Source organism: Cervus canadensis, chromosome 6 (assembly GCF_019320065.1).
Source record: "Cervus canadensis isolate Bull #8, Minnesota chromosome 6, ASM1932006v1, whole genome shotgun sequence".
NCBI lineage: Eukaryota > Metazoa > Chordata > Mammalia > Artiodactyla > Cervidae > Cervus > Cervus canadensis.
Genome location: NC_057391.1, coordinates 72,008,258 through 72,024,798, shown reverse-complemented (window position 1 = coordinate 72,024,798; position 16,541 = coordinate 72,008,258). Strand labels below are relative to the sequence as shown.

Sequence of the window (16,541 nt, the reverse complement as noted above, 5' to 3'; positions counted from 1 at the left end):
GGATTTTCCAGACAAGAGTACTGGAGTGGGGTGCCATTGTCTTCTCCGAGTACACCACTAATTAATGCTTAAATTGCTGAAGCCACTGTGGAGGGCAACACGGTAGCAGGTGGTAACACTGAAAAGACAGAGACCCTACAACCCAGCAATTCTAACTCTGCAATGGAGATATACCTAGAGAAACCCTTGTCTGCCCTCCCAAACCTCTTTAATGTACAACATAACTTAGTCCAACAATACATCTCTCACTTCCTCCAGTCGTGAGGCAATTGGTCACTTAGGATATGGCAAAAAGGGAGCACAAGAGTTCAGAGTTAAGTCTACTCATTTGTCAAAAGTTTACCCCTGCTTCTGACAGGCTAGGTGCTTCTATGGACAGAATGGTTTTAAGTTTACTGAAGTCAGATTACACATATTGAGGAGTCCCAGAATATGCCATCCCAAAATAGACATTTCTGGTATATGGATTATTTTGAGCTAAAGGCCACTGATAACCAGGAGACGAAGAAAAAGCTCTGAAAACAAGGCATTAAGTTTCCTTTTGTAAAGATGTCTCCCTCTCCATACCAGGGAGTGGAGGACTCCTAACAACTCTAATCAATGGAGAAGGCACTGACTTAAATCTGAATGGCAAACCTAACTAAACAACTCTTGTTTACCATACTTTTCCTGGATTGTTCCCATGAGTTGTCTCCCCAGCCCCAAAGCCTAAAACCCTGTCTTTGTTTTATCCTAAGGTGGCATATAAGGGCATATAATTACCCTTTGGGTGACCCATCAATGGGTGTTCCCATGTGTACATACACAATGCACATGTCAATAAATTTCTGTTTATTTTTCTCTTGTTAATTTATTTTTGACCAGTCTAATTTACAGGGCCCCATCTGGAGAATCTAAGCTGGGTACTGGAAAAGATTTTTTCCTTCCCTACTATATATTTAAATGGATGTATATGCACATGTAACTTTATATAATATGAACTATTAAATATATATGTGTGTGTGCATAGTCTATGTACATGATATAAACTAATATGTGTATCAGTTTGTGGTTTTCAACAATGGAGAGACTATGTGAGAATCTAGGGGTCAGAGATGCAGTGACTGCCCCCAAGTCCCCAAGACTTAGGTGCCATGGCAATACAAATGCAGATCTAGCCATCTGCCTGCATTCTCGACAGCTCTGTCTAAAAGACAGCTCATGGAATTTTTCTAGAAGTTCAATCGGAAGCACAGAATAATTTCCATTCATAGCTGAGTGGTTAAAAAAAAACAACAACTCATACATTTGGTACTTTCTCTTTCACAGCTTCTATCTAAAGCAAACCTCATGCTGCACCAACTTTCATATCATAGATCATCACTTCCCTTCTCCCTACATCTCCCCCTCTCTCCCAGAGAAGGCCCATTCCAGAAAGCAGAGTTGCTGCCTGAGATTCACACAAATGCTAAAAAAGTGGTAAAAGAATCATTAATAGATTAAATGTAAGAAAAGGATTCATCCTAAAAAAATTATCCCTCAGACAAAACAAGTCACCTTATAGGAAATACTTACAAAGTAACTCTTGCTGGGGGAAGTTCTTTCAATTCTTTATTTTGAATATGAACCAGTTGGGGTTGATACATCAGTCTAAAAGAACCTCAGTTAAGGTTGGTTTTGGCTGCCTACAGAGGTCAGCTGATGGTATCAATGAAAGAAGACAAATCAAACACAGATTTAATGCCTGGGGATATGAGCTCACATTTCCATGTGTAAATTGCCACTGTAAACCCTTTCAAAGATCCCTTTAAAAAGTAATAAAGCATTTAAATTGTGAAGATCAAAGACATGCACCAACTGGACACATTGTAAAATAAAAATAATTGTAACTTGTGATAAAATATTCAGTGTCTTTTCCATATTCAAAAAGGATGTGTCTTGAAAAACTAAAAGTGTGGCCTGCAAAAACATATTCATAGATCTAAGATGTAGCTCCAATGATAATAAAAACATTAAGGTCAAAAATGGATATGAAGAATTTGAAGACAATGTTTTAAGAATATAAGGAGGAGAAAGAACAATATTTCTAAATTAGTGTTAATAATGTGATTTAAAATAGTATAGATACCTAAATTTAAAATGTAAGTCTTGTCAGTAGGCTTTTGGTTTGTTTTGTTGTTGTCCAGTTGCTAATTCGGGTCCAATTCTTGGCGATACCGTGGACAGCAGCACGCCAGGCTTCCCTGTCCTTCACTATCTCCTGGAGTTTGCTCAGATTCATGTCTCTTGTGTCAGTGATGCCATCCAATCATCTCATCCTGTCATCCCCTTCTTCTCCTGCCCTCAATCTTTCCCAGCCAGCATCAGGCTCTTTTCCAATGAGTTGGCTTATCCCATCAGGTGGCCAAAGTATTGGAGCTTCAGCTCCTACAAGTATGTGTATACAAGTATACTCCAAAAAGCACTTTAGGGAGCTTTTAAAAAGGAAAACTGGGAGATTTTGATATTTGCACTTTCTTATAGTTGAGCAACATGATATATGCTGAATTTCAATAAAATAAAATTGATTCACATAACTAGCCTACTAAGCATTGAACAAGCAAAGCTCTGGTCCCTTTTATCAGAAGCATAAAAAACTAGTTAGTTTGACCATATGTAGGAACTTGTTCCACTTCCACTTAATAATCTTTCAGAGACTAGAACTTGAAACAAGTCATCAGCAGGAGTTCAGGATTCATTCCTGGATTCCCAGTGCTCCCTCCTTCAGGATCTGCAGTAGTGCAATGCCTGTCACTTGCAGCCCGCTCTTCGGCCTGGCTCTCTTCATCCCATTCCACCTTTCCCTCTTCCCCATCTATCATTAGATCAGCCCCCCGCAATCCAGTTGACTAAATTCCCTACCGCAGCCAACCTGGTGAGTCTTCCCTCTTAAGGGATCCTCAAACTGGCATGGCTGCCCCTCAAACTCCATCCTTACAGTCTGACCCCATCCACATCCTCCATGAAGTTGTTCTGACTCCCTCAGCCCACAACAGATCAGCTTCCACTCCCTGAAACCTCGCACAATGCAGTCAGAATTGAGCACTTCATTACATGCTTTTCTGAGTCATTCTATGATTGCTTCAGGAGTAATCTTTTTTTTTTTCCTCTAAGAGAAAAGAATTCATCACTGACTCAACAGACATGAGTTTGCACAAACTCCAAGACATAATGAAGGACAGGGAAGCTGTATATTGTCACCCCGCTTATTTAACTTATATGCAGAGTACATCATGAGAAACGCTGGGCTGGAAGAAGCACAAGCTGGAATCAAGATTGCCAGAAGAAATATCAATAACCTCAGATACGCAGATGACACCACCCTTATGGCAGAAAGTGAAGAACGAAAGAGCCTCTTGATGAAAGTGAAAGAGGAGAGTGAAAAAGTTGGCTTAAAGCTCAACATTCAGAAAACTAAGATCATGGCACCCAGTTCGGTCCCATCACTTCATGGCAAATAGATGGGGAAACAGTGGCTGACTTTATCTTTTTGGGCCCCAAAATCACTGCAGATGGTGATTGCAGCCATGAAATTAAAAGACACTCCTTGGAAGAAAAGTTATGACCAACCTAGACAGCATAGTAAAAAGCAGAGACATTATTTTGTCAACAAAGGTCCATCTAGTCAAGGCTATGGTTTTTCCAGTAGTCATGTATGGATGTGAGAGTTGGACTATAAGGAAAGCTGAGCACAGAAGAATTGACGCTTTTGAACTGTGGTGTTGGAGAAGACTCTTGAGAGTCCCTTGGACTGCAAGGAGATCCAACCAGTCCATCCTAAAGGAAATCAGTCCTGGGTCTTCATTGGAAGGACTGATGTTGAAGCTGAAACTCCAATATTTTGGCCACCTGATGTGAAGAACTGACTCATTTGAAAAGACCCTGATGTTGGGAAAGATTAAGGGCAGGAGGAGAAGGGGACGACAGAGGATGAGATGGTTAGATGGCATCACCGACTTAATGAACATGAGTTTGAGTAAACTCTGGGAGTTGGTGATGGACAGGGAGGCCTGGCGTGCTACAGTCCATGGGGTTGCAAGGAGTTGGACACAACAGAGCGACTGAACTGAACTGAACTGAGGGGAGCCTGGAGTGCTGTGGTACATGGGTTTGCAAAGCATCGGACACAACCGAGCAATGGAACAACAACAAATAATTCTAGATTTCCCTCAGAATTAGTCAAGACTGTTACTTGACTGAATGTCATCTAATGACATCATGCCATTTCAAGGGGAGAATGCTTTTGCCTCTGTTCAAGGGCTGTCTAAAAGGAAAATGGGAGTGGTATCTTCAGTAGCAACTGTTTTTGGTCAGCCTGCTCCCTCTGAGACTGTACTGGTAATACCCTACCAGCCTGAATTATGGAGCATTTGCAGTGGGGTGGCTGCAGGTGCCACAAAAAGGAAGACAATCACTAATAATACAACAACATCTTGCTTTGTGGTCATAAAGGGTCCTCTGAACATCAAGTTCATCAGTTTGCTGGGAAGTAAAACAGCTTGTCAAGACAGAGACCTCCAAAAGATACCCAGAATCTCAGCACTGCTCATTACCTCCACCACCACAGCCCTGAGCAAAGCCACCATCAATATTGCAATAGCCACCTAACGGGTTTCCCTGCCCCCACACTGGCCTCCTCACAGTCTACTCTTGACAGGGACCTAAATGGGCCTGTTGAAATGCTCAAAAGATTGTGGCAAAATCCTCCAGCCACAGATCAGTCTGACTCCTGGTAGGAAACAGAGGGCACATTCAAAGTGGGTGATCTAAGGAGAGTTCCTATCACGACACGGGGGCTAGCAGCATAGGGGTACCTCACCCCCTTCTAGACCTGAAGTACAAAGACAAGGCGTGGAGAAGGAGACGGAGAGCTCCATGGAGGAGACACTTAATTAGGGATTGACCTTAAGCCTAGAGACAGCCCTGCCCACAATGCCTTGAGAAGAGAATCCATACGCCCAGCTCATCCTTCTCTCTCACTCAGCCCCGAACACTCCCTGTGGGCAAATGCAACCAGAAGTCAGAAAGCAAGGCCGCCTGTCAGTGCAGGCCCACCTCCTGGGGCACATCTACAGAGCAGGTTAGAAAAGGGTGGAGTGACTCCAGGGAGGTAAATGGAAGCTATTCAGCCAAATGGCTTCCCATCTCAACCAGAATATCTGGAAGACAAGATCCAACTTCAGCCCCTATTCCACTTGCTAACCTCTCTGCTCAGTGGCCCTCCACTCACCAGGCACACCCCTGCCTCAGTTCCCCTGTACCTGCTGCCTTCTCTGCCCAGAATGCTTTTCCCCCAAACACAGGAATCGCTTGTTCCCTCAGCCAAAACATCACATCAGCAGCAGCTTCCTTTATTACCACAGTATATAAAAACCTCCCCTGCTCCTACCCTATCCATCCCTGACACATTCTATCTCCCTTATGGTGCTTAATTTTTCTTCACAGCACTTCTCTCTAACATTAGATAGAGATGGATGGACGGACACATTTTTTTTTCCTCCGTTTTAATTGACTGCTTTCCCAGCCTAGAACAAAAGTTTCATAAAGGCATCAACTCGGCTTCTTTTGTTCACTCCCTTATGTCCAGCGTCTAGAATAGTGACAGACACAAAGAAGGCACTCAAGTATTTGTTGGGTGAATGAAAAAATGAATGAATGCAATGAAGAACTCAGAGCTAAGGACTCTTTCCACTGTTTAGAAGTTTAACTTCTCTTCTCAAATTATTGTTAAGCAAATAGTCTCCTGATAATCAGATGGGAAGTGGGTGACAAGGACTTGTTTTTACTGGCAATGGCACAAAATTGAGCTCTGTCAGTAAATCCCTAAGTATAAATGGAATCTTCAGGCAGAACCGAAGGAATAACAGTAGTATCTTCTGTAAACAACTCCTAGCAAGGTTGTTTTTTCTATGACTATATAATCATTAACCTGCCAACCTGGTCCTTCTCTAAGACTCAGTCTTCTCATCTATAAAATGCATAAGAATTGAATGATATAGTGGGTATGGAAAATATACGCCCAATAAATGGACACTATAGTGATTATTAAAACTACTGAGACAGCTATGAAAATGAGATACTATGTTATCTTCCCAGGATCTGGAACTGTTTATCCTAGACTTGAAACATGAGCTGGAATAACAACATGGAAAAGAAACGTAAGACGCTTTATTCTCCACCACACAGTTGGGCCTAGATTTGAAAGACATCCTAATAGTACCAATGTTCCATATCAGAACCTAGTTTCCACACCTGGTCCAGACCTCAGCCAACACTTGTGTAGACCAGTACTGTGTTGCATCCATTTCTGCATCAAGCACTTAGAATGTAAGAGCTGGTTTTTCCCTGATAGAAACTAAGCAGGGGTTCAACTGAAAAAAAAAGTAGTGCAGGTAAAAGGGAAAGCACAGATCAGTAAAGTTCCTGAGAATGTTTCTTTTTTTGACTTACCCCTCTAACCATGGATGTCTCTGTTCTCCTCTGTAAATTAGACCAAATTCTGATTTCCTTTTCTCCACTAACATCTTATCTATCCATAGCCTTATCTGCTGGGTCAATTCAATTAACTGCACAAAAGGTGACCCTTCTGTATAGTCTTAGGTCAGATAAAAAGAAAAAGGCTTGACCTGGGTCAATTCAACAATCCATTACTTAGGAATACTGCCAAGATCCTGGAGCTTTTTTGTTGATGGGAGATTGCTCTTCAATCTTTTGCAAAAGACTTCTGTAGGAGGACATAAGTTCCCTTTCTACCCTAAAACCCACGAAGCTTAGATCTCCAGTGAAAATATTCCCTCTCCTACTGAATGTATAAGTGTGTATTCAAACCCTTGTTTTGTTATTATAGTCAATACTATATAATACTTATCATTACTAATTTTACCAAAATTGAGGCTTCCAACCTCAGGTATGAAAATCAAAAGTTAAGCCTGGAGACTAATGTTACTAAGAGATCTTATTTTAGTAAGCAGCCTGATGCTTATTTGTTGGTGCTAAAAAGAATCGTTCTGATCATTTCTAGTGACAGATGGGTAAGCATTTCCACAATAACTAACTTGGGAACAATTCCAATTGGAGGATGAGAAGAAAAACAAAACCATAGTTCACTACTCATTCCCCAAACACATTTCAAAGTGACAGGTTCCATCTACTTCAAGGCTTCAGTGAATGGCCAAAAGTCCAAAATTCATAGTCTTATTACAGTACTTCCCAAACAGTATTCGGAGAAGGCAATGGCACCCCACTCCAGTACTCTTGCCTAGAAAATCCCATGGATGGAGGAGCCTTGTGGGCTGCAGTCCATGGGGTTGCTAAGAGTCAGACACGACTGAGCAACTTCACTTTCACTTTTCACGTTCATGCATTGGAGAAGGAAATGGCAACCCACTCCAGTACTCTTGCCTGGAGAATCCCAGGGTCGGGGGAGCCTGGTGGGCTGCCGTCTATGGGGTCACACAGAGTCGAGCACGGCTGAGGCAACTTAGCAGCAGCAGCAAACTGTATTATTCTCCAGTCTGTCCACCCTAGCCAGGCTCTGCGGTGCTCAAGATCAGTGACTATTTTATTTCTTTGTATTTCCAGCATTCAACAATTTGTCCAAGACATTACTGGTGCTCATATGATAGAAAAACTACTAAAATGCCCACCCCTGAAGCAGGCCTCAAATCTGGCACTGCAGCTCAGAAATTAAACAGAACCTGGAACTGTTAGGGAACTGTTGACCAAAATCACCCACCTTGGCCAAGCCCACTTGCCCAAGCTATCTCACAAAAGGAGGTCCCAATAAGGCACATGGTGCTTCAACCAAAAACTAACTGGGAGAATTCAGGAGGGGCCAAAAGAGGAAGGAGATGGCCAGTCTCCCAGAGTCCTTCTCCCTGGAATCCACCTTGGCTGAGAGATGCATGTGCCACCAGGAAGGACCCTAAATCAGACTACGGGGCAAGCAAAATGATTAGCCAGACAACCTGGAAACTAACCCCATGACCATAAAACCTGAGACCACGAGCCACGTGGCAGAGCAGTTCTTCTAGGTTCCTTGACCCTACTACTCTCCACCCAGATGCCTCCTCCTAATAAAGTTTCTTGCTTTGTCAGCAGATGTGCCTCCTCGAACAATTCATTTCTGAGTGTTAGATAAGAGTCCACTCACAGGCCCTAGAAGGGATCCCCCTTCCTGTAACAACAGGCAACTCTGGTGGGACCCCTTTGCTATGATTGACAGCCTGACCACTTGGGGAACTCAGGGACCAGCTCACTCGCCCACAAACCAGACCCAGCAGCTGCTACCGGAGCCCTTTTGTCCCTGGTCTCCCCCTGATGCAGATGACTGGCCAGAGTGCCCCAACCAGGTAACAAACAAGAAATTTTGTTGACCTTTTTTCTCTTCCCTCTCTCTTTTCTCTTTTCAATCCCTCCTATCCTACCCTCCTTTCTTCTGTCCTGGTACTAGACACAGAAGTCTGTTGAAGGGCCTCAGCCTGAGCTGAGGGACGGAGCCTGATCACCTCTGGTGGGCAGAGAACTCCAATGATCTTATCTGGTTTCTGAAAGGGCCAAGTTCCCATCCTTCCTTCCTATAAGCCTAGGAAAAGTTCCTATAGTGCCTGGGCATCTGTAGGTGTCAGGAGACATCCATAAGGCCACCCCTTTCTGTCCCGCCTCCTTCCCCTCTTCTTTCAATCTGCCCTCCCTTTGAAATCTTTGACAACCTAAGATATCTCCATTTACTGTTTGTCAGTACTGAAGTTTTGGGTCTCTGTAGGAGGTTTTCTGAGATCTGAAGTTTTGTGTCTCTGTAGGAGGTTTTCTGAGAGACTACAATCTTGTGATGAAGGAAGTGTCTGATTACAAAACTGCGCCTATGTGTGTTTTCTATTTTGTGTACTGTGTTGTGATTTATGATGGCCATTCTGCTTTGTGACATGGGAAAGTCTGGTTCTGTCCACTGCAGAGCCCTCTTAGATGAATGCTGTCTGACTAGAAGGATTTTACCTATGAGCCTGTGAAGAAGACAATATTTTATTAAGATTAAGATTTTATTTTAATTAAGATGATACTTTATTATAGTCCTGTGTAGCCACAATATTCTTCAGACTCCAGAGAAACTGGTTTAGGTGAAACTCTTAAAATTCCAGAACTGGTTACTTTTGTATATATGGTTAGAAAAAGAAAGTTTGATAAAACATCTTTTCAGAATTCTGACTTTGCAGGAACAAATTCTTCTAGGAGAACTTGCTTTTCTCACCCTGTGCCTTGAGACCATGGCTCTCAGGATTATTTATCTTATCTAGATGATCACTAATTCTTGAGACTTAGGGTGAAGAAAAAAAAGAGGAAAGAAGCTACTGAATTTTATGTTGTTAATACCTGATTCATGACTAAGTTTAAAAAATGAATCTATGAGTTCTCTGGCTGTATCTGTCTAAATGTCAGTGTACATTTTATATATATATGTGTATATATATATATACATATATATACGTCCTTACCTTTGGATGATATTATCAAATACCATCCAAATTATCAAATGGTATCAACAAAATTAATCTGTCAATGAGCTCTACTTAATTGGCTTAAAGAAAATTAAGTGTTTATGTAAGTTCTAAAAAATACAGAAAATTACTGGTCAGAATTAATTTCAGGTTTACAAGAACTGGGAAATATTCAGTATTAAATTAGTATTGGGTATTAAACCTTGTTTGTTGATTTAATTAATACAGACAAGTCTTTTGAGTTATTAAAGTATAATGCCCCTATTGTACCTAGGTTTGATAGAAGTCAAATAAATAGTAAATAAATAATTTTTTAGTAAATATTTTAAAAAAGCAAATGTTTTTAGAAACTATCACAGGCATTTATGTTCACCAATCTACAGAATATTAATTTAGAAGACATCATAATTGGTTACTTTCTCAGTTTTCACTAGAAATTAAGGTTTTTAAGAGTTGAGGACTCTATAATTTAAATACGTAATTAGGGAAGAATTTCAGTATATAGTAGGAAAGTAGGATGTGTGTTTTCAATGAACAAGGTATGAGGAATGGAATTGCATTTTATTAGGGGAAAAGAAAGTGAGTCTGTCTTAGAGCTGGTTGTTTCTGTACAGAGAAGAGCATGGGAAACAGACTAATATGGATACAGACCATCCTGAGGATGGTCAGGATTGGCTACGTTTAGACTGAAGTTAATTGAATTTTGTTGTTAAAAGCAAGCTGGTGCAAGACTAGATTTGCTTTTCACTCTCTATTAAGAAAACAAAGTTTCCTTTGAATCTGTTTTGATAACAGGTTGTGTGAGTTTCTGTGCCTTTAAGCAGCCTGCATTTGCTGTTGAAATCTCTTGCAACTTTGGTTAGGGAGTAAGTATTATCTCCCAGTGACCTATGCTCTTACTTGACCAAATGTTTTAAACTTTTTGATAAACTTCCCAAATACCAAATTTTGATGAAAGTTCTTTGACCTCCAGCTAACTTTGGGACATTTTAGAGGGTCTCTGAGGTATCTTGGAGATAAATATTTAACTAGTAGTATTTGATGTATTAGATTACATGGAGAGCATTGTCACATGAGTGATAAACCTACTTAGAATATACTGTATGAATAAATATTGTTAATATAGACATTCTAAAAATTGTATAATTTTTAAAAATTTGAGTATGTTCTGATATCGGGCTGCCCAGGTGGTGCTAGTGGCAAAGGACCCACCTGCCAATGTAAGAGACGTGTGTTCGGTCCCTGGGTGTGGAAGATCCCCTGGAGGAGGGCATGGCAACCGACTCCAGTATTCCTGCCTGGAAAACCCCGTGGACAGAAGACTCTGGAGGGCTACAGTCCATGGGGTCAAAAAGAGTCAGACATGACTGAAGTGACTTAGCACAACATGCTGATATCATGTTATAATTTAAGCTGTTATTTTAAAATGTGTATCACAGCAGTAACTAAGTTTCTCTCATCAATTACATTGTGATCAAATGTTTAACCATGACTTTTTAAGTCTTTCTCTCATTTATAGACAGTTATTGTACTCTGATAAATCTCAGATTATACACAGGAACTGGGTAAGAGAAAAAAACCTAATTAAAAAATCTGATGGCTTCATAAAAAGTTAACAAAAAGGATTAGTTACATAGGTTTGAGTAAACTAATTAACATGGTTATAATTTTTATGGTTTCTGTCTGAAACATTATTAGTTTTTAATCTGTGTCTTCCAGATATAAAGAAACACTCTCAGACTTCTCTGGTGGTACAGTGGATAAGAATCCGCCTGCCAATGCAGGGGACACAGGTTCAGTCCCTTGTCCGAGAGGATTCCACATGCCATGGAGCAACTAAAGCCCATGTGCCACAACTACTGAGCCTGTGCTCTAGGGCCCATAAGCCACAGCAAATAAGACCCAGCATGATCAAAAATAAATAAATTAATTTTTTAATAAGAAACTTTTTATTAAAGTTTTAAATTAAATTTTAAATTTTAAATTTAATTTAATTTTAAATTAAAAAAGAAAATTTTTAATAAAAAATAAGAAACGCTTTCAAACTAATTATGACTTAGAGCAAATTCGTAAATTATACCTTTATAAGCAGAATTAAAACACTTTTCTCTCTACCTGAGCTCTCTAGAGATTGGAAACTCTCAGGTTCCTAGCAACTTCATCAGATAAATTAGGAAGGCCACCTCCTAACAGGTGCAGGAATCTCAAGGTATTATGTGGACCTCAAAAAGGGAGGAATTCACTTAAATCTACAAGGCAAAATCTGTGACAAAAGCCCTCGGTGTGGCTTTCCTGGCCTCGGGAGGACTTTTATCAATGAATCAGATTTAATTTGAGGACAAATTAATTTTGATTTGGCTATATTTGATAAAAATGAGAGTGATTTTAGAGAAAAAGATGTTCCAATAGATACTAAATTCTGTTTATTGAGGCCTATATTCACTAAGATTCACTTATCAGATAATTCCTTGCTGTTATGTTATATTGCTGCAAAGTTTAATTGAATTATTAAAAAGGCACACTTTGTTTCTGAAGTGTTAACTCAGTAATCTATCTTTCAATGATGATTAGACGTTCCATGATCTTCAACCAGAAGGTTAACATCAGGTTATGGTCATTAAATGTAAAGGCTCCCTTATTTTGGTAACAATTAAAGGTTTCCGAGGTGGTGCAGTGATAAAAACTCTGTCTGCCAATGAAGGAAACATGGGAGATGCGGGTTTGATCCCTGGGTCAGGAAAAGCCCCTGGAATAGGAAATGGCAACCCACTCCAGTATTCTTGCTTGGAAAATTCCATGGACAGAGGAGCCTGGCAGGCTACAGTCCATGGGGTCACAAAGAGTCGGACATGACTGAGCATGCACACAATGCACCACCAAACTACTAGGGATAACCAGACTAGTAATACTAGGAAATCAGGCTGGGTGCTTTATGGACAGTGCCAATATATAACTTCCCTTGAAGATAAAGACTGATACAAAGCAGATTAAATCAGATGGCCTGGGATATACTGGGCTGCACCTAATAGAAGTTCTTGACTTAAATTTTAATTTGTGACCTTATTAATACTGCTAGCTGTACTATTTTTTTATATTGCCTGTTTTACAAAACTGTTGTTTCTTGCATTTCCAAATGTGTGACTGAGCCTCTGATAAAATGATACATAGTTCCATGTGAGATCACTGATTATAAAAGTGTAACTCTAGATATAGAAAGAAGCAACAAGAAGGAATATTTTCCTGGACCATAAGAGACCTAAGGTGGTCTAGAGACTTTAGGCCACTGTTAATAAGGCCTAGTCCAATAACAGCACACTGAGTGGCCCATCAGTGAAACCTTCACCAGACCTGGAAATGAGCATTCCAAGCACTGTGGGACAAAATGGTCATGAAATGCCCCCCAAAACATGGTCGAACTTATGACCCTGAAGGGGCCCTGCCAACTGAAAATTGGCACTTGCCATCTGCCTCTGCAACAATTAGGTCAGTGAGCACTGTGGCCACTGACCTTCAACACATCCTGAAAGGAGTTCGGTGTGATCAAAGATGAGGTGCTCTGGGCTCTGGAAAAACTGACAGAACAGGCCTTCAGATAGTTATAGATTCAAGAGATTTTATGAGCCCAAATTCTTACATCATCTCATATCTAGATAACACTAAAGTTGTTATCAGTGACATCTGCTTTGGCCAATTAAGGAGAAAAATGAAACTGAAAGTCAAAATGGAGTAGCTGTGGTTAAGACACCTAAGGTTATTAGTACTAGGAGGCATTATGGACGTGATTTCAGACAAGGCCATGTACTGCTGAGAACTTGAGTTTTCTGAGCTGTGTCAGACATTGGATGCCACCGGCATTTCTCAAAACAATGTCCGCTGGTGACTGGTAGCTGCAACCTTATGGTTTCAAGGTATCCTCTTGTAACTAAAAAATGAAAGTGCTTTAGATCAGATATTAACAAAAAGAAGAAACATATGTGTAGCGGCCAATAGCTCCTGTTATGTGTATGTTAATACTACATCAGAAGTTAAAACTTACTTAGGTACAATTAGACAACTGGTTACAAGTCTCCCAAAGGTGCAAGGTCCAGAAAGGGTTTCAAGCTTATTCTGCTAAATACCTCAGGGAATGAGATTTATTTTGTCTATTCCAGCTTTCACTCCTCTAATTACTTCTAATTAGGTCTGTTACACCAGAATGGTGGACCAAAGGATTGAGATCTTAATAAAGAGAGACTCAGATCTAGTACCTGGAACTCAGAAACATTTCCAATTCAGTGTCTAGTCCCTAAATAGAGACAAGACTATGCCCCATTTCAACAGGATTTTGCCACAGTTATTGTTGTCCCATTCCCTGAAAGACTGAAGAGTATCAAAGAGGGGACTGAACCTGAGCAGGAATCTGTGGGGATCCCGAGTACAAATCCCTTCTGTGTTTGCCGTTTCTCATTTGTAGGTTATAGGTTTCATTCAGCCTCCTTGACCTTCACTGAGTTCCAAAGGGCAGATTCAAACAGTTGCTAATCAGGGAAGGGAGAGGATGCAGAAACAAGGGAGGAACAGCCAAGTGGTGGGACAGCCTTGGGGCTTGGTCCTGGTTCCTACTTTAGGAGCATGCATAACTGTATCTTTGAGTTCTTCTGACAAACTGCCCCCCCCCACCCCGCCCACACACACCCAAGTGGAGGATGGTAACTTCAGGCTGAGCCCAAGATTTCTGGAGCACCACCCAGTTACCTCACCACCCACCAATCAGAAGAAAGTCACACACTGCAGACCTCACCCCAAATGTTGCCTTTCTTTTCTGGGCCGGGCAATGAACACCCTGTTAGGCTTCCGGTTTAGCCCCTGTCTGTTTCATCTGCTTACAAGGTTTATCTCTGACAGATACAAACAGTTTCAGGCCAAACTGTTGTTAACTATGAGAGTCGAACTCAGTTTCAGACACAGAATACCTAGATTTAGATCCGGCGGAGAGAGATTTCTACTCTACTAGATAAGACGGTGCCCACTCCCAATAGGCAGTAGCTACAGAAAAAAGAAACCTCTGCCCCAATTCCCAAGAAGTATCTTGAGTATGAAGTGTCTCAGGGGGGAGTTGTTAGGGAACTGTTGACCAAAATCACCCACCTTGGCCAACAAGAGGTCCCCATAAGGAACGTGGTGCGTCAGACAAAAACTAACCAGGAGACTTCAGGAGGGGCTCAACGATAGAGAAGACCAACCTCCCAGAGTCCTTCTCCCTGGAATCCATCTTGGCTGAGAGATGCATGCCAAAAAAAGACCCTGAGTTAGGCTATGAACCAAGCAACATGACTGGCCACAGACAACCTAGAAACTAACCCCATTACCATAAAACCTGAAACTGTGAGCCACACGTGGCAGACCAGTTCCCCTGGGTTCCGTTACCCTGCTGCTCTCCACTCAGGCACCCCTTCTCAGTAAAGTCTCTGGCTCTTCAGCACACGTGTCTCCTTGGACAATTCATTTCCGAGGGTTAGGCAAAAGCCCACTATCAGGGCCTACAAAGGTCCCCCCCTTCCTACAACAGAACGGCATGACCACATTCTGGCCAATTCTCTTCCCCTTCTTTGTCCCACAACTACAATCAGGCTGTAGAAAGTGAACTCTCCATCAGAGAACCTCCCAATGTCAGGCAGAAAGAAGTGGGCTGTAAATCCGCTCGGGCTGCTTCAATCCTCCAGGTACAGAACAAGATTCTCTCTGCTCCCCAAGGCTTAGGTACTGTTCTCTCGCTCCAGCTTTGACATCGACCCCTCCCCAACCTGGCCCAAAAAACCTCGACTCCCCCAGCCCAAGCCTGGGCGCCCGGAGCTTCCCAAAGGGGAAGCGCCGCGGTGCACCGTGGGAGCTGTAGTTCCCAGGTGAGTTCCGCGCCCCGGCAGCCCTGAAGACTGGACTCCCGCTCCCAGAAGCCCGCGCGCGGGCGCCTCGCCCAGTCAAGCCACCTCACCTGTTCTATGGACGTGACTGTTTCCACCGAGTCGTCCTGCAACCGCTCCCGCGCGTGCTCTGGCCTCAGACTGTACAGCGGCTCTGACCAGACAGGGGAGGAAGATGGAGGGCAACAGTAGGTGAAGGAACTCGGAGAAGCCATGATCCGGAAAGCAGCGGGCGGTGTATAGGGCTCAGCTTCGGCAAACCACAACGCGCATTGAAACTCGAGCGGGCTAAGGCGCTACGGTGAGCGGGTAGAGTCAAAAGATTCTGAACGCGAATTGCTCCTGCCACCTACACATCCTCAGGGAGTGGGATGCTGCCGCCCCCCACTGGGCAGAGGCGTTGCTGCAAGAAGCTCAGTTTCCTAGCGGCAGGGAAGAATGTACGTCCGAATTTCATTTCACACACACCCCTCTTTTCAACATTCTGCTCATTCTCACTTAATTGTTATGTCAGTAGTTTGCAGCTGCGGGTGCCCAAGAGCCCAATGAGTGTAACTCTTAAAGCATTTCTGATAGCTCTTCTGACTGTCTCAATCATGCTATTACGAATAGAATTATTGTTCACCTTTGTGTACATGACAGCCGCCCAGGAGAAGCCAGCAAGTAGCTTCCCCACAAAGGCATCGCCATCTGAGCACTCAGTGATGGAGGGAAGGGGCACTATAATTTTCTTCTATCTCACTGGGGTTACAGTGCAATAGCAGAAACTAAAACGCCGTAGAAGGAACAAGTATAAGTGAAACAACCAAGAAATATTCACTCATTTATTTAGAAATTTTAAATGAAGTACCTACTATATGTCAGGGCACTCGTGCTAGGTCCCAGGAATACAAAAGTGAGCAAAACAAATAAGGTCCTTGCCCATGGGAATCTTACAGTCTGGTAGAATTGACAGAATTAAGTGAATGAACATAATAAATACATGAAGACTTGTGATAAATTGTATGAAGGAAAATAACAGGATCTGTGAAAGTGAAGGAGGAGGGGACTAATTAGACTGGCTGGTCTGGCCAAGCCTCTCCGAGTAAGTGACATGTAGAATGAGACTTGAAGCATGACAAGGAGCCAT

At 42.1% G+C, this 16,541-nt stretch overlaps 1 protein-coding gene across 1 annotated transcript in view; it reads right to left on the bottom strand.

Annotated features, from left to right (window-relative positions):
• FNTB (farnesyltransferase, CAAX box, beta) overlaps nt 1–15,841 on the bottom strand; it is an 85,504-nt gene extending 69,663 nt beyond the window's left edge. Inside the window, exon 1 of the mRNA XM_043472292.1 lies at nt 15,484–15,841. Within this exon, the coding sequence (XP_043328227.1) occupies nt 15,484–15,627 (144 nt within the window). The 5' untranslated portion in view covers nt 15,628–15,841. The remainder of the gene's footprint in view (nt 1–15,483) is intronic.
• Nucleotides 15,842–16,541: the final 700 nt, after the last annotated feature.